Source organism: Excalfactoria chinensis, chromosome 9 (assembly GCF_039878825.1).
Source record: "Excalfactoria chinensis isolate bCotChi1 chromosome 9, bCotChi1.hap2, whole genome shotgun sequence".
NCBI lineage: Eukaryota > Metazoa > Chordata > Aves > Galliformes > Phasianidae > Excalfactoria > Excalfactoria chinensis.
Genome location: NC_092833.1, coordinates 14440044 through 14458321, shown reverse-complemented (window position 1 = coordinate 14458321; position 18278 = coordinate 14440044). Strand labels below are relative to the sequence as shown.

The 18278-nt window shown below is 38.1% G+C and overlaps 1 protein-coding gene across 4 annotated transcripts in view; it reads left to right on the top strand.

Annotated features, from left to right (window-relative positions):
- The window catches only part of NAALADL2 (N-acetylated alpha-linked acidic dipeptidase like 2), a 355925-nt gene extending 353806 nt beyond the window's left edge, over positions 1-2119 (top strand). For all 4 annotated transcript variants that reach the window (XM_072344515.1, XM_072344516.1, XM_072344517.1 and 1 more), the window contains one exon: positions 414-2119. In XM_072344515.1, coding sequence (XP_072200616.1) covers positions 414-612 — 199 coding nt within the window. In that variant the 3' untranslated portion in view covers positions 613-2119. The remainder of the gene's footprint in view (positions 1-413) is intronic.
- Positions 2120-18278: the final 16159 nt, after the last annotated feature.

Genomic DNA, 18278 nt, shown 5'->3' with positions numbered 1-18278 from the left:
ATAACAGGAGCAGATAAGAAAAAAAGACTTCCATGCCTACAGTCCAAAGTAATGACTAAACTTATTTTTAGGAAAGAATAAGTGGAGTGCAGCTGAGACATGAAATTCTTCATGAGGGTTGTGATGGGCATAAGCTCAAAAGATTGATGAAATTTTCAAAGGCCAAAGAGGAATTTGAGATTTCTTTCACAGACTTTGTGAATGTTTCATCATATTTACACATAGATCAATGGACAGATGCAGTTTACAAAGCCTAAAAAATATGCAATTGTCTTTCAGTCTGCCATGGGTCAGCTTTATTGTGTGTAGCATGTGCCGTCTGTAACATGTGACTGATACTTGCAGGGATTCTTGATGATTTCTGAAGATTGTTTTGAGCAAAAAGTGTATCATTCTCCATTGTTCTCTTTTAGAAATATTCTTTACCGACTAGATGAAAGGACAAGCCAGTTTTCAGTACTGCTAGAGGCACTGGAGCACTGCAAACTACATCAGTCAAATGAGACCATTCAAGCAGCCTTGTCAGAGGTGCTGAACAGCATCAGTTCAGCTCAGGCTTACTTCAAAGCAGGACTTGATGTTTTTGAGACTACCTTAGATGGAAAGAAATGAGAGGATTCTCTGCATTCCAAGACATTTGTTTACAACTCACTAAACAGAAGTTCGACTTGGACCAGAATTTCTCTGAGGGTAAAACCTTCCTCAACTTTTCTTTCAGTTGGCGCTTAAATGTAATGCAGCGTGTGTTTTTATAAACAGAAAACAGTCGTTTGCACTGTTTACAGTATATATCAACTGTCTGTTTCTGAATGTATGAAACAAGGGGAGGGAATAACACTTAAGGATTTTTGGAAGGACATCTGCTGTATTTTTATATGTAAAGTATATTTTTTATGACTAAAGAGCTCAATCATGCAAAGTACCAAGCATGTCCTGTGATACACTGAAGACCTGATTCTGAGACACCCCAGAGTTATGCCCAGGTGAGCTTTCCATGCCTACTTTGTCAGAGGAATGACTTAAGTATGCTGTTGTGTTCCTTAACTTCTTAAGCAAACTCAACAACTTCTTTACTCTTTTCAGGGTAAGTAATTGAAGGATGTGGCATTTCCTGGGGTATCCAGTGTGGAAGTTAATCTGGAAATGCTCAAAACTTGTTTATCAGTGCAATCTAACATCTTTACTCCTATGGGACAATAAATACCTCAATTCTGAGAATACAGATAAACTTTGATTATCCCACCTCTGAATGAAATAGATTGTTTTCTCTACTAATTCTCAGAGAGAGAATTTATGTGATGATTTCAAGAAATTTGAAAAGCTTGCATCAGTAGTTAAATGTAGGCAGAGAAATATTTTGAATCTTTATGTTTGATAAAAGAACTGCCTAGTCCAAGGCCTACAGGCCTTGTAAGCTTATGTTGCTCATCAAGGTCTGCCTAAATTTCCAGGGAACAGTAAATGTAAATAAGAGCTCGAAGTTTTCTGAACATTTTTGAGCTTCTACCATTTGGCCATTCTTGCCATTCCAGGCTGGATCAGTGCTATCCAGCATATACAGGACCTGGATTGTTGTCAGAAAAAGAAAACAGCAACAAAAACAAAAAACAACTCTGCTACAGAACCAGGAATTCACCTCTGCAGCCAAGCAGGTGAAGCAGAGGCTGTAATCATACCATTACATTGTTAGCGTGAAGTAATCTCTGAATGAAAGGATGAGGAGGTTCAGTGTCCTAAGCCTGTAAGGGGATAACATTCCCTTAAGAAATGCAAGTCTTAATAATATAAACACTTCAGGTTGTTAAACCCTATTGGGTTTAGAATTTTACAATTCCAAATGATTCTGGGAAGAGCTTAAAAACTGTAATTTTATATAGATTCTTAGAATTAAAGTATAATTTATTTGTTGGAAATGTTAAATGTATTGTTACCCAATTTCCCATGGAAACATTATAAAAGCATTTCAAGTATCTATGTGAATGTAAAGAAATGCCTTCAGGAACGTTTCAAAGTGCACAATTTGATGAAAGTATGAAAGTTTACGAAAATAGCACAATACATTGACAGTGTATGTTCACGTAGTGAAAACTAAGAGTTGTTTACAGATCTGTGTTTCTGTTTTCCCAAAGATGTTGGCAAATGAGCCTCTGTTAGCAGCGGCCTAGGGTCAGGTATGTGCACTTGTGTTGTTTCTACATTTCTTTGCAAGTTATTGGAACATGGGCAAAAGCATACCTGGTCTGTCCTGACATGGGGCTGGGCAGTTGTACAGTCACAACTGATGTGAGAATATGTTCAGCAACAGTCAATATGACTGCATGAACTTAGGTATTATCTCCTCATTTTACCTGGCATCTGATAAGCAAGAGTGTGTGATTATTCTTTTGCTAGTTCAGGTATTCTTTTGCTAGTTCAGGTATCAAATGTGTTCACTGCAAAAAGCGGGTTTGACTTCTGAAGAGTAACATTTATTATGATGCTCCAAGGCTCGTCTATCCTTTTGTTCAGAAATTTTAATTACAGCAATATTGGAATGGTTGGAGTAGCTGCATCTGACTTGCATGTATATTTTGTGGTAGCGTTTCAGGATTGAACTGTGTTTTCTAATAGCAGCAACTCTTCTAACAGTTTAATAACATTTTCTTTACAATGGTGACTCATTGTGGAGTCACCTGTGGTCTTAAATGATATAGAGTTGGGTGCCAATAAGAGACCAATAATGGAGATTATCACCTCCTTTAATTCTGCCAGGTGAATTTAATAACTGCTTCCTGTGTAGCCCAACAAGACTTCCTCTGGTGTAGCCTGAAGTGTACTCATGCCAAATCAGTGAAATCTGTTGGGAAGAGTATCTCTCATGTATGATTTCTCAGCCATGTAATTCTTCACTAAAACATTTATTTTGTTTTCTTGCTAATGTCCTTCTGTAACAACTTTAAAAACAGCAGACTTCAGTGTTCTCCACCACGAAAGGCATTGCTACTATAAATACCTGTCCATTCTAGAGATGATCATATGTTCTTGTTATAGAGATGAATCAGATGAACTTCACGAGGACTAAAAGGCATCGATTTCAATGCAATCTCACACTTCTAGATCTTGAGGCTTTTATTTCAAATGTTCAGACTGTATGTAAGTGAGTGCTCAGTGATAATATTTGCACCAATGTAATTTTGAAAAGGGCATTTTTGAGCCATATCCTCCCACTGATTTTTAAATCCTACTTTTTTACTTGGAAGCGTTTATTGCAAGTTAAGGTCCTAAATACCTGGATTGTTTCTAACAGAATTTTCCTGCTGTAGAATGTCAGCTAAGAGAAGATGTCAGTGAATCCTAGTAGCTTACCCAGACTTGGATTCACTCCTGTATTGTTTAGAAATGAACTGAGTGCCTTTAAAGGCTGCAGTATGTTTGTAAATTTCCTGAATGATGGAAAAAATCCATTCCCTTTCCAGAAGCATCCACTGCTGGAGACAGTACAACAAATGCATTTATTGCTAAATAATCGAGAGTCATACTGAGACCAGAAAATCCTTGCAACTTGCAATGTTTGTATGTTAAGATAGTTGATAACAAAAGTCTAGTAAGATTATATTAGTGCATATTTTAGAGAGTACATAAAGAAGCTAATCAACTCGGATGAATGATAAGTACAGGGGAGCTGAATTTTGAGTACTAACCTTAAAAAAGGCAGTAAATTGTTTTTATCATTCAAGAAGAACAAGGCTATTTTGATATACAGTGTCTGTGCAAATTTGCAAACACACAAATAGGCAAATGCATTGTATCTTGAAAACATTACAGAAATACTAATTTACTCGCAGTGATATGAGAGATATGCATTTCTTCCATAGTTATAGTTTCTCCAAATTTCTCTATATTTTTTAGTTTTTAAATTATTACTAAGTTAGTTAAACAAACATTATATATATTATATATTATATATAAGGAAATTTGTACTTCAAGACCTAAGGTTTAAGTTGTAGAGATGAGTTTTTTTATTTGCTGAGGTCTTCACAGTGCCTGGTGCCCAGTCACAGGATTTCTGTGTATGTAAAAAGGCTTACTGAGAACAAAAGAAAATGCAGGGAGAAAACAGAGACAGCACATGGGTAGCTATATTTTATGAATGTATCTACGTTAACCAAACTTCAGGAGCTCAGTGCAGTTCTGTAGTTTGTGTTATACAGAACAACAGGCAAGGTAATTGCATGGGTTGTTCTAGATTTAAATGCTATCAAATGCAACAAATGCAGATAAGTCTGGGCCTGCATTTTCAAGGGAGCAGTTAAGATGTTCTTCAAAAGCTTTATGTGGTAAGCTGTTATCTGTGTTACCCAGAAACGGATACATCTGATAAATGTTATGAACATTCTCTCAGGAAACAAGTATAGAGTGGAAGATGTTCATTCCCTTTGGCTCTCCAGCATTTTATTGGTATTCTGCAAGTTTGAGAAAAGTGAGTGATAGGAAGGAAATCTCATTTTAAGATGTGGGAGACCCAAATTTTGAGTGCAGTTAGCCTTATACAGCACTGCAAATGTTCAAAACGTAGGAGAGTGTCTTCTGTTGGAGCTCTGAGTCTGTAAAACTTGGGATAGAGTCTCTAGTATGGCAGGTAGAAGTGTCAGAAATAGCAAAAAAATAATCAGTTACTGTCTATTAAAGGCTGTATTTATGGTCAAAATGACTTGCCTATCAATTCAGATATAGAATTGCATGTCAGTCATTTCAGTTTTCCTATTATGTCAGATTCCTGAATTTTTTGCTTGCTTTCCTGTATCACTGAGGTATTTGTCCCAGAGTCCTTTGTCTCACCACATCTAGACCTGACTTGGTGATTGAATCAGTTCAGCTTCTTTGCCTATTATGCTTGAGTTGTGTGGAGAATTACAAAGAGTAGTAGAAGGTTTGCTCACCTTTAGTAAGTTTTTAGTCTAATTCCTAGTAGAGCTTACCGTACTGAAAGTGCTGGAAAGCCAAAAGTTCTGGTCAAATCCAAATGGATAAATATAAGGACATATCATCTGTTAAATTCAAAGTAGTGACTATTGAGTATGCACAAACTGCAGTGTTTCAGTTGTAACTTTTTGAATGGAATCAGACAACCAGACCAAAAAAATAAAATCTTAGCTTCTGGATCATTTCTACAGGAAATTTCCTCAAAACTACCAACGTATACAGAAAATCATACTGAAATTTTTGATATACAATTTTTAAATCTGAATGAATAATAAAATGTGGTAGAGAAACTTAACCAGAGGTGGTATTTGCTGCTGGCACAATAAAGCAGGTAGTATGAAAGAGGTGTGTTTTTCTGGCCATGTACATGCCAACTTTCATTAAATAATAGCTGCATATGAAAGGTGTATGTATAAATATATGAGAAAGAAAAGATGGTTAGAGCAGAAGCAAAACTTGGCTCCTATATTTTAGTATTTTTAAATGATTATGGATGGCCAAGACTCAAGCCATATGCAAAAAAATGTACTTGAATTTGGACAGTTGAACCAAAGAAGTGCCTAAAAATAATTAAGACTCATGGAGAAAGCAGAACAGCAACAAATTATTTACAACTGTCGGAATTGGACTGTATGTTTTCTGAAACTTTGGTGCTATCAGACCCAACACTGTTTTTTCTTAGTTTTAATCCCGCTGTCCCTGGTCATATCTACCCACTCATTGTAAGTGGACAATATGTACACTTGTAGATTGAGATTCACTGAAAGTTTGGTTCCATTCAGTCGTACTGGAATTCTCTGTTTCTTTCAGTGGGACTGACTTTACCATGACCACTTACCAAGGTGTGATTCTTCATGACTAATGTCAGCAGGATTTGGCCACTGTCTGTGGAATTTCCCCAAAGATTTAATAACAAAATGTTGTTTTTAATCTGTTCTCTTTAAATCTCTCAATATAGATTATTACATTAAGAATCTGAGGAGTCTCTTGGTGAATGAAAATAAACCCACGGGGCAACATATAAATGTGTACATGCAAGTGATGTATTATAATTTAGCATTAACTGAATAGTTATTATAAATGTCAGCATGGATTAATGTACACGTTCTTGTATGAGCTGCACAGATTGGAATTAATACAAGGGCTTACAGTGAGAAATTTAATCAGAGTATGGGTGTGGAACAACTTTTGCTACGAAAATGCCGTATATATAGTTACTTGTCAGCCTAATCCATTTTGTTAAAAAAGATTGTTTGGTTTTGTTTAAGCTACTTATCTCTGATTTATTTTTCCAAGAAGCCTTTGAAAATGAAGTCTTGCTCTTTATTTTTCTTCTAAATGCCTGCTGTCTCTGGTGTTTATGGAAAGCTTACCACGTCTTAAGACAATGCAAGGTCTTCCTGCCTGATCACTCATGGATTATTTGATACAATTAGAAGTGGAATTTCAAAGCATAGATCTTGAAAGAAAGTCATTTATTGAGCTGTTAATTTATATGATACAATATGCTTGGGTGGCTGCTATTGCCATGCGGCAGTGGAAGTATGCAATATGATGCTTTCAGGCACTAAAGAGAACAAATATGGTTATGTGATAATATTGCATTGACCTGCTAATATTCCCTCATTTCAAATTGTTCTAGTGCTCTAGGAGCACACTGGTGATACAGACTCTTAATACAGGTGTTGTCTAAACTATCAGTGTGCTCCCAGAGTTTATAATGGGACTCTTCTATCCCCAGTCAGCTTTTTATATATGTAGTACAGTCCTGGTACTGATGTGAATGACATTGAAGTGGTAAGTCTGGCCAAGGTCAGGCTGCTGTTCCCCACTGCCCTTAGAAAGTCAAATAAAATACTCTGCAAGTACTTCCAGGGTTTGGGGAGTTTTCAGTCTGTGTACAGAAGATTCTGAAGAAATATAGTGGAACACTGTTGTTTTTTTCATGTAGTCTCATTTCCTGTTCTCAACAGCTGAAACATCTTGTAGTCAATGAATGCACTAGAGGAGAAGAAAGGAGATGCTTAATATTTTATACTTTAAGCAGATAAGATGAATACAAATTCTCTTTGCTTTCCACTTGCAGTTTATGCAAGCCAATACAAAACATACCCTTATCACATGTATTATGATTTGGTATTCTGAGACAAATGGAAAATAAATATAATTCCATATTCAGTGGATATATAATGAATATATAATTAATTCAAGCAACACTTCATGTGGGAGTGTGTTAACTATTTGCATGCAATGAGGTATATGCTAGTGAAGATATTTTGAACAGATAGTCTGGAGGGTTTTAGTACAGGTCTACAAAGTAATATTCTTCTGCCTAAGGCCAGATATTAGCATTGCATTCATACCTAGTTGTGTTTGCTCATTGCTGTACCTTTGAGGATTAATGCTCAAATGCTGTTATCAGAGATCATGTTAGTCTCAGTATGAACTATTATTTTTATGTCACATAACGCCTTACAGATTTTAACTAATCAGATGGAATATGGAAGCATTTCTGCCTTTTGTATTCAAGGAAGCTGCTGTCAACTTGTGTTATCTTTGACACAGCATGTGGAATGCTTGAATGATGACTTCATTCCATCTACATCCAAATTTTCATGTAGTAAAATCACAGTACCACAACTGATAGCTAGTCAATTCAGAATATTAAGTAACTAGTTTTTTTGAGCACACAGTAATATAATCCTGATGCAGTGATTCCTGGAAACCAATAAATATCATATTATGTGGAAATGTGCAATGAAAGGTGATTTTTATAATGCATTATAGAATGTCGAGTCTGAATAAAACAGTGTGTTTGGAACAGTAATTTACTTAGTATGAACTGTACATTTATAACATGGTATAATGAAAAGGTAACGCTAACTATTAATGTAAGTAGATTCTATGTACTTTGATTAAGAAGTACATTGTACTTATTTGTGCTATGAATATGGTTTTTGCAGTCTGTGACGGTGTTTGAACAGAAGGCACTACGGACTGGAATTCAGTAATAGACATTTTTTGAAAGCGGTTGTGAATTAGACTTTTTTATTTTCCATAGTTGCATTTTTTATTAGATGTTGAACTGGAATATGAAGATATGTATAATGTACATTGCACTGAATGATTTGGAATTGTATTCATTTGCTTTTTTGTTGTTTTTGCTTTCTTTTTTTTAATTGGATCTGCCAGTGAGCTGTAACATATGCTTCTCAAGCTGCTGATTTGGTAACATGGATCCCAGGGCATTAAAGTATAATAGAAACTGGGAAGAAGGAGAAGCATGAGGAAGAAAAATATAGGTAGGCAGAACCTCAGAAACTGGGATCTGACAGGTAAACTTTGAATTATCCACTTTTTTAGATGTAGGTAGATAGCTAGCCCTGCTATTCTGGTAACTGGTCTTTCAAGTGTAAAGAAATTGGCCCTGTATGTTTCTGAGAATCACAATTTTCAAAAAGAGATACTTTGGATCAAACTCCCAAGCATTCAGCATGGGACTTAGAAAAACCAAACACACGGGAAGAAAGAAACAACAACCCTGAATGCTATCTGAAGAAAGAGACCAATTAGTTCTGAAAATCTTGATGAAATGTCAGCATTATGTGAAATTCAGATGATCAGTTTTTTTCCTGTAGCTCAGAGATCCTGAAGTTACAAAGTAGGTATCTCATGAAATAAGAATTCCATGCTTTGCTAACAGTATGTAGGTTGCTTTGAAAGCAATGTGTCCTGTTTGTTTCTGGGGAAACAGCAACCACTACAGAGAGAGCACAATAACTATCTTTTATTTCTTTCAGAGCAGCCCTTCCATATAGGAGAACTTGAAGTCTTTCCTTTACTAATGAAGCACTTGAGAGGTATATGTAATAGTGTCACTGTAAAATGAATGTGTATTTCCATATTTTATTTCACTTTTGTGTAGTTTAGGGTTTGTTTGTTCATTTTTAAATTACTGTTTTGTTCACCAGATTAAAAGTAAAAATAAAATTGATACCTTTCTGATGTTTCTAATAATGGCTAGAGTGTAAATCTGGTTTGCTACATTAGCTCTGTACATACCGTGGCTCTGACTGCCATATCTCATGGAATGTCAAAGTCTAATTTGTGAATCACGGTCATTCACAATATCTTTTCTTTAAGCCATGTAAACGTGCCATGAAAATAAAAGTCAGCTGTACGTCAACAACGTTATGTAAGAGTCTTATTTTCCATTCCTCCTGATATGAGCCAGTCAGCATCACTGAAAGACATAATTGAAGTCAAATATTCTTTACTTTAGTATCAAAATCTTCTGTGGCCTTGCATATGAAATTTAATCCTTATTTTTTATAATCAAGTATTCATTGGAACAAAATTTTTTTTATTTTTATATTACATGTTATTTACATGTGTTGAATACATGCTTTTTACATGTTTTAGTAATTCCAAATAGCCAAGCTTTGTACAGAATGCATTTGTCTGAAAGAATGAAAATATAAACACATTTCCACTTTTTCCTTTAACCTTAAGCTAACTATACCACACCTTTTGCACTTGTATTCCTTCTCAAGTAGTAGCATAGAGAACCACATTAGAATGGAGTTCACGTGTAATTATGAAGGCATTTGCATTTTATATGAAGCACTGGATATGGTAACAATGCAACTGAAATAATGATTAATTTGATCCTGTCACAGTTTAACATTTAGGTTCTGTCTTATGAGTAGGATGAGAGCAATGAACCCAGCACAATCTGACCAGAATGGGATGAAAGTCCTCAGAGTGGCAAAAAACAGGAACTGGGAAAGGCAGCTGCTGCTAAGAAGATTTCACCGTAACAGAAAGCAAAAAGTGGAGGTCAGACTCTTGCCCAAATAACTGATCCTGTTTAAACCAGCCCTGAAGCTGTTCTGAATGTGCTGTAGACCAGTGAGAATGGATCTCCCCACGCTGATCAGTTTATAGTGAGAAGGGCAAGGTAAGAGACAAGAGAGGGCAGACTAAAACTAGTAACAGTAGCAGATCCCTTAGAAAGAGAAAGAGGGTCCATGAAAGCTAACTTTCTTTGTTTCTTGGTCAGGAAATGGCACAATGGAGCAGAATCCATTTTGAGATGCTTAGTAACAACAGCTGGATCACCCCTTATTCCCTAGCAGGCAGGCAGGAGAGGGAGTGGTCCTAGGGCTAGATAAGGTAAGCTGGGTCTAAATAAGTGAGTTTAAAAAGCATTAAGTGTTTTGTGGAGTCACCAAAGCAGATAGTTCTCTCAGCAAAGTGACCTTGAAGAGTCCACTGACCTTACTTCAACCGCTTTCTGCTTATAGTCTTCTCCTCTGAGCCAAAGGATCTCTAGGCTGCATCTCAAATAATGTAAACCAAGATCAGTCCTTTGAAACTGTCAGCATACATCAAATGAAGATCTCATCCACTTGTTTGAGGTTGAGCTACAAATGGGAGAAGCACTCTCTGACATTGTTTGACAGTCTCATTTCAAGAGAAATCAAGTAGGTTTTTCTTGTCAATGTACTGAATTCATCTTTGGTGTATTTCAGCTGAGGTCAGTGATATGCCAGAGATGATTTATCCCATTGGATAAGGGTTGCTTTTACTGCACAAAAGAGAACATGTATCAGAACTAATACCATGCCAATATTTACCTCCTTTTAATGTCAGTGTCACCAGTTTATAGTGGCTAATGTACTTAAAATTTGACTTCTCCCTTGAACAAAAAGTTACCTGCCACCCTGTTAGTGTTAGTTAGAGATGTACTTTAAGAGCTGAAAATATAGAAAGATAAAAGATAAAGCTTAAAAAAGTATGGGTTCACGTAGCTGTTGGTCATGCAGTTTAGAATGAAAGTTATAGGAAGATTATGTAAAGTGAAGCAAATTTAATGTCAACATTGAAGACAAAATGCCTGAGATAATCTCTTTGAATTGATGGAATAAACTTGTGGAGGCTGTTACAGAAGAGAGAATAAAAACCCTAAAGTTAAGCAATGTGGTTTAATATCAAGAAGTCTGATATATATAATTTATAGCACAAGAGAGGACCTACTGCCATATGACTACTCTGAAATATCTAATGCCTATCAAAAGGAACTGTTGAATTCCAAACTAGAATGCAACATCCAGAAAAGTCAGGAGAAAAGGTTTTGTTGTCTGAGGCTACCACCAAAAGGTTGACATATCTAAGTTTATTCTTGTGTTTTTCCTCTGAATAATAACAGAGATCCATAAAGATGGATTTGTCTGGCCTGGGTGACAGGCAGGTGTTTGTCAGCGTGGGACTACACATGAAAGATGGTCAAATTAGCTGGAGTAAGTTTCCACATATGTCATATGTCACTGCATTTCCTAGAGTGAAAGATCACTGTGTTATCTAAAATGAAGATGCAGAACTGTAGTGGGGGACCTTGATATGCAGATATTACTCCTGAAGTGAGCAAGAAAAATGAGCTGATACCCCCACACGCGAAGTTCACATTACAAATGCTGGCAGAATGACCCTATAATGAACACCAACTGAGTTCACTTTTAGGACTCTGCCATTCATAAAGTGCTTGTCATGCTCTCCTAACCTAACATAATCAGGGCCCTATGAGTGAGTAATAGCCTTGTATTCATAATAAGGCAATTTATTATCCTGTATGTAAAATGACAACTTCATTATCATTCACTATTATGAAATAGCAGGGAAAGCAGCAGTTGAAATAAAAAGGCAGCTTTTTAAATAATTCTTTTTAAAGTATGAAAATTCAATACACACTTTTGTGGCATGTAACATTTCTATTAATATATGACGAATTTATCTTGATGTTCCATGGCATATTTCACTGATATTTTGTCATTACATTTTGAGAGAATTATTTACAGTGTCTGCTTGCACCATCATGGCATCTTCCCCCCCCCAGCTACCTTTGTACCTCCCACTGAGTACTTTTAGACTGGTGGAATTCTGCCTCACTTACTTTTATAGCCTCTTTTATTGACTCTGGTCGGTGCAAATGTGTAAACTGAATGCAAATGTTTAGTTCCAGTGGCAGAACAGTGCAAAAATACTAGCCAGAGGATTGGCCCCATTACCTCTACGAGGCCTACAAATTCCATATGTAATAAACAACTGTCCTTTGAGCTCCTGCTGGTTCTACTGCCTGTTTTTGGAATATGGGAACTATCTCAGAATGGTTATACAACTTTTCTATTATCTATAAATACTTAGGAGAAAAAATCCTGTTCAGAATACAGTAATTTGCTTCAAATTACATATTGATGCCTACCATTCTGTTATTCTTGAATCAATGAAAGTGAATGTGTCCATGATAAGTAGCTCATTGAGTAGACACTGGAACGTTCTATAACAAAGTGTGATATGGGTTGGTGATTGAATATGTTACGGTTTGTGTCATTAAGTGTAGCTGGGGAGGTGTGTTTTGTCATTGAGCATGAACAGCATGAGAGAGGTGATACAGCTCTTTGTCTCTTCAGAACACTGTAGGCTTTGTGTATTTTAATAACTTTTCTGCACCAGTTTGCTTTCTGAAGATCATTCATTGCTTTGACCAGGCCTCACCTTGCACACTTTGGGGATTTCTAATGCAGTCTGCCCGAGGAACTACTTTGCAGGTATGCCATAAATGTAATAAAATCTTCTGTAAGAGGGAGCAGCGGTTACTGCTGTTATGTGATACTTTCTGAGAATCTTCAGCCAGAACATGTGTTTGCATTCTAACATTGTTAGGACTCAATAATGGATAATCTATGTGATGAATGCTAAGATAGACAGCTATACTAAACCAGGAAATAAGTTTATTAGAAAAAAAAGAAAGACTTGTATTATCACATCCAAGCCTCTACGCTGATCTGTGTCATGACACTTATAGACATAAAAGGACTTTGCAAAGAAGCAGGAAGACGGGCATATCTGGGAGCCCCAGCATTCCAGCAGAGAACCAGACCTGCTGGACCATCCTTCCTAAGCCTTTGTCAGAGACAGAGATTTTTGCTGTGATAAATGTGTCTTGTCAGAGAACAGCTCCATACCCCCTTTTTCTTTTTTTTCTTTTTTTCCTTTTTTTTTTCTTTTTTCTTTTTCCAAGAGGATGTACAAAGACTTGAGAATTCTCTCCCTGACCAATTGTATGACACTTCAGATAAATCTTTATATGCAATAATACTCAAGGAGCTAAGTAATACATCATATTTGATCTGACCAGGCATAAATCATTTATTCATGATATATCATTCATAACTTGATTCATTGACTCATCTTTAGACAAGACAAGGTCAGTAGAAAAAAAATGATTAAGCTTTTTGCCTGCAGGAAAAAGAAGCTTAAACAATAAATTCATCTTCACATCTGACTTTATGAAACTTGACAGAGAAGATTTTAAAAATAGAACTAGAAGACTTAAAAAGCCAACTTTTACTCCCAATTACACTGATTTAAATCTACAGTCACTCCACTGACTATAGAGTAAATGGGAAAAGCCTGTATGAGTCAGTGGAATCACTGTGGATTTTGTATCATCGGGGAAGAATTTGATTCTGAAAGAGGTGACGTGGACATTTGAAGTTGAAAATGATGTGCCTTAATATTTTATCACATCAAAAATGGCAGATCAGTCTCTGTACCCACTCGTATTATTATACATCTGGCAACATGACATGAAATTTCAGACTAGTCCAAGCCTTCTAGCAAGCTGAACTAAACAGCCTCCTTGATTTACAGTTGACATTTCTGCCTGTGTTTCCATTAGATTTAATTTCAGTGGAGCTGTTGTCCCCTTGACAGCAGCATCTTGAGAAGAGGTCATTCTTTCTTCTGTTAAATCACGTAAGGCGGAAGAGCATGTCATTTCCCTGCCATGTGTCCGTGGTCCTAGCACTCTGTTCTGATATGTTTTCAAGCCCTTGCTCAGAGAAGAGGGTCAAAACCTCCTCATAAACCTCTAGTGCAGTACTGACGCTTTGTTGTGGAATAGTTTCTTATAGAGGGCACAATGAAATTCAAATAAGTGTGCATTTATTTTAAGATAAACTGAAGCAAATTCTCAAAGGTTGAACTTCATTCAGTTTAGTAGAAATCTGAACTCAGTTTGCCGATCTGAGGGTGACTAAATGCCTTTATTGTCTGGTGAAACTGATAGAGAATGAGGGTGCTTAATTCATTAAACCCTTTGGAATTGTTCTGCTTGGTTTTAAGAAATAGAGCTGTAAAAACATAACTGTGAAAACAGCTACAATCAGTATTTTGCATCAATGAGCCTGGAAGCAGATTCAAGTAAAAGGGGAAGATACATTGGAAAAGAAACAAGCTGTAAGACAGATTGTGATGAGTCACTTCAGAGGGATTCAGGGAGGCTTTATTTTCTTTTTGCCTTTTTCTATTTCGGGCTGTTGTGTTTCACAGTAGCCTAGCAAATGCTGCAATTATAAGTATGTGCTGGAGAGTCCTTGAGCACTGCATCTTCCCTACATAACATTCTAAGAACCCGTGCTAAATAATCTGGTGCTGATTTCACATCTCCAGTGTTCAGTAGCCTTTAAAATTTCTCATTTCTTTGCTCTGTGATGGTGCTTTAGGCAGTAGCATAAGACAGAAATATATGCTCAAGACATACAACAGCGTTTTCTTATCTCACAGTACTCACAAGGAGCACTAGTTTTATTATTATTATTATTATATGAATATAATTTGCTTATTCTTTAAATAATTATTTTAACAATCCGAGAGGTAAATTCCAGCTTGGCACCTAATCTAAATACAGCACCATCCACAAAATAAAATACAACAAAAATTCCTCCACAAAAGAAGGGTAGAATAGAACTAAAGCAAGAACTCAGAGCCCACTCTTCTCACCTATAGGCAAAATGATTCAAAGGAAGAGGCAACCAGTGGCTCCTGGTGCTGGTGTGATTCAGTCTGGAGGAGAAAGGAGTTTTCTGAAGCCTTTAGCTTTAGATTTGAATACTTTATCTCATCCCATGTAACTCTGTATAGCTCCTAAACTTATAATGAAGTTACTCTATTCTAAGCAAGAGAGACACAAAAAATAATCAAACAATCATTTATTGTGAGCTACCCTGCTTGTTTCTCTGTTTCTTTTGTAGTTCTTTATGCATAGATTTCTATTCTGGTGTAATTTAAATTCCCACAGAAGTTTTCTACTCTGTTTCAAGGACACTGTGGCTTGACACTATTCTAATGACACTTTCCATTATTACTTTTCTATTTCTTACCCATACAAATGAAGCATTATGTTGATATTGTAAAGTAGTTTGAATCAAATTCTTTCCTGAGAAAAATCTGCTGATTTTGGCCAAATAAAGCATCTCTTTAATGTTGGCCAGTTACGTTTTATTATCTCACAATGAGTTTCTCCAGCATAAAGCATTCCCCTTCCTTTCCTCGTGGTGTTCTTCTTGTCAGCGCATGGCAATGTCTCAGTGATCTGGTGCTGTCTTACCTCAGGAAATATATTTCTGCCTTCCACATCAGGCCCTTCCTATTCATTGCATTGTTCCCTTTCTTCCTGGTATGAAACACTGTAGAAAGTGGTGCTGAGTTAATTTGTGATACTTTACAGTACTAAAATTTTAGACCAAAGCCTTGTTTGTCTAGAATGCAAGACATTACACTTCATGTATAACTACCTACACACTACCTTTTAACGTGATGTGTTTTCTTATTTGGACTTAGCTGTGCATTTCCTTCTTAAAACAGATGTGAAAATAAATGGCTGCACCCATACTCTTGGTCCAGAGATAAATAATTATTCAAATTCAAGCCTTTTCTGAGATATTGGAAGCATGCAAAGATGTCGTTTTGCTGTTTAAGTATCAATTTTATACAATCCCAGCATTAATCCCATGAGTAAAGGCATGCTCTAAAGATAGAAACATGTCATTCAGAATGTCTGGCTGTATTTCCCAATTGCTGTTAAGAAAAGAACTATTAATACTAAAACATGATGCTCAGTGGATAAGGTCAAATTCATTCTGCAGGTTTAATGACATCATAATTTATGAGATATGTGTGGAGCAAGAAAGGAGAATATTGATCCATTAACATACATTTGAAAATCAAAGACCATCTATCTCCTGGCAGTTATAACACAAGCTCAGTGCTACATGATAGTAAACCTTTTTATTTCCTTTCTAAATGAAGGGCAGAGAAGCAATTTAAAAACTGAAAGTGATTGAATCTATAGATGACACTTGAAAGTCTGAAACTTGTGGACCATGACGTCAAAGCTGATGAAATCACACAGAGGGACAAAACCTGGAGCAAAAGGAAGGCGGAAATACTGAACGCCTTCTTTGCCTCTGTCTTTAGTGAAAGGGCTCTCCCCCAGGAATCCCAGTCCCCGGTGGTTGATGAGAGAATCTGGGGAATGGGAGATTTCCCTTTAGTCAGGGAAGAGGTGGTCCGTGAGTGCTTAGGAAACATTAATGTCCATAAATCCATGGGACCTGATGGGGTGCACCCGCGGGTGCTGAGAGAGCTGGCGGAGGTTATTGCTAAGCCGCTCTCTGTAATTTTTCAAAGGTCTTGGAGAACTGGGGAGGTGCCTGAAGACTGGAGGATGGCCAATGTCACCCCAGTCTTCAAAAAGGGCAAGAAGGATGACCCGGGTAATTATAGGCCAGTCAGCCTCACCTCTGTCCCAGGGAAGGTGATGGAACAGCTTGTGCTGGATGCCATCTCCAGACAACTGGGAGAAAAGGAGGTTATCAGGAGTACTCAGCATGGGTTCACCAAGGGGAGGTCGTGCTCGACCAACCTGGTGGCCTTTTATGAAGATGTCACTAGCTGGGTGGACAGGGGGAGAGCGGTAGATGTAGTCTACCTTGATTTCAGTAAGGCTTTTGATACGGTCCCCCATGACATCCTTATAACAAAGCTGAGGAAGTATGGGATAGATGAGTGGACGGTGAAGTGGATCGAGAATTGGCTGACTGGCAGAGTGCAGAGGGTTGTCGTTGGCGGTGCGGTGTCTGGCTGGAGGCCTGTGACTAGTGGTGTCCCCCAGGGGTCTGTGCTGGGTCCAGTCTTGTTCAACATCTTCATCAACGACCTTGATGAGGGGATAGTGGCCACCCTCAGCAAGTTTGCTGATGACACGAAGCTGGGAGGATTGGCTGACACGCCTGAAGGCTGTGCGGCCATTCAGAGAGACCTGGACAGGCTGGAGAGCTGGGCAGTAAGAAACCGGATGAGGTTTAACATAAGCAAGTGTAGAGTCTTGCATCTCGGTAGAAATAATTGCATACACCAGTACAGGTTGGGGGAAGACCTGCTGGAGAGGAGCTCTGCTGAGAGGGACCTGGGCGTCCTGGTGGACGACAGGTTGGCCATGAGCCAGCAGTGTGCCCTTGTAGCCAAAAAGGCCAATGGCATACTGGGGTGCATTAAAAAGAGCATGGCCAGCAGGTCGAGGGAGGTGATCCTCCCCCTCTTCTCTGCCCTGGTGAGGCCTCATCTGGAATACTGTGTCCAGTTCTGGGCTCCCCAGTACAAAAAAGACAGGGATCTCTTGGAAAGAGTCCAGCGGAGGGCCACAAAGATGGTGAAGGGCCTGGACCATCTCCCCTACGAGGAGAGACTTAGGGAACTGGGTCTGTTTAGCCTTGAGAAAAGAAGGCTGAGAGGGGACTTGATCCAGGTTTATAAATACCTGAGGTGTGGGAGCTATAGTGGCGAGGCTGGTCTCTTTTCAGTAGTGCGTGGGGACAGGACTAGGGGCAACGGGCTGAAACTCCAGCATAGGAAGTTCCGCACGAATGTGCGCAAGAACTTCTTTACAGTAAGGGTGACGGAGCACTGGAACAGGCTGCCCAGGGAGGTGGTGGAGTCTCCTTCTCTGGAGATATTCAAGACCCGCCTGGACGCCTACCTGTGCGACGTGGTGTAGGGAGCCTGCTTTGGCAGGGGGGTTGGACTCGATGATCTCTAGAGGTCCCTTCCAACCCCTATAATTCTGTGATTCTGTGATTCTGTGAAGGCTACGAAGAATTACTCTGGCTTTTAGATTAGGTAAGTGCTCTATCACATGTGGTATGTTATTGTTCCATTATACATATGGAGAAATTGAGTGCAAGCACAACACCCAGAGTCACTCATGAGAGGTCAGAAATAAAGAGCTTCCAAGATTTCCAGTCCACTGTTCTGTTCAGCAGAAAAACAGTTCTTTCCTGTGCATCACAGGATGACCTACAGATACTTTTAAAATCAGCAGGAAGGAACCTTTTGCATTCTGCCTTCAAAGGTGCAGCCCCAGCAAGGGCAGAAAGGCCTGAGTGCCAAACCCAGATATCAACATGAGATGGTTA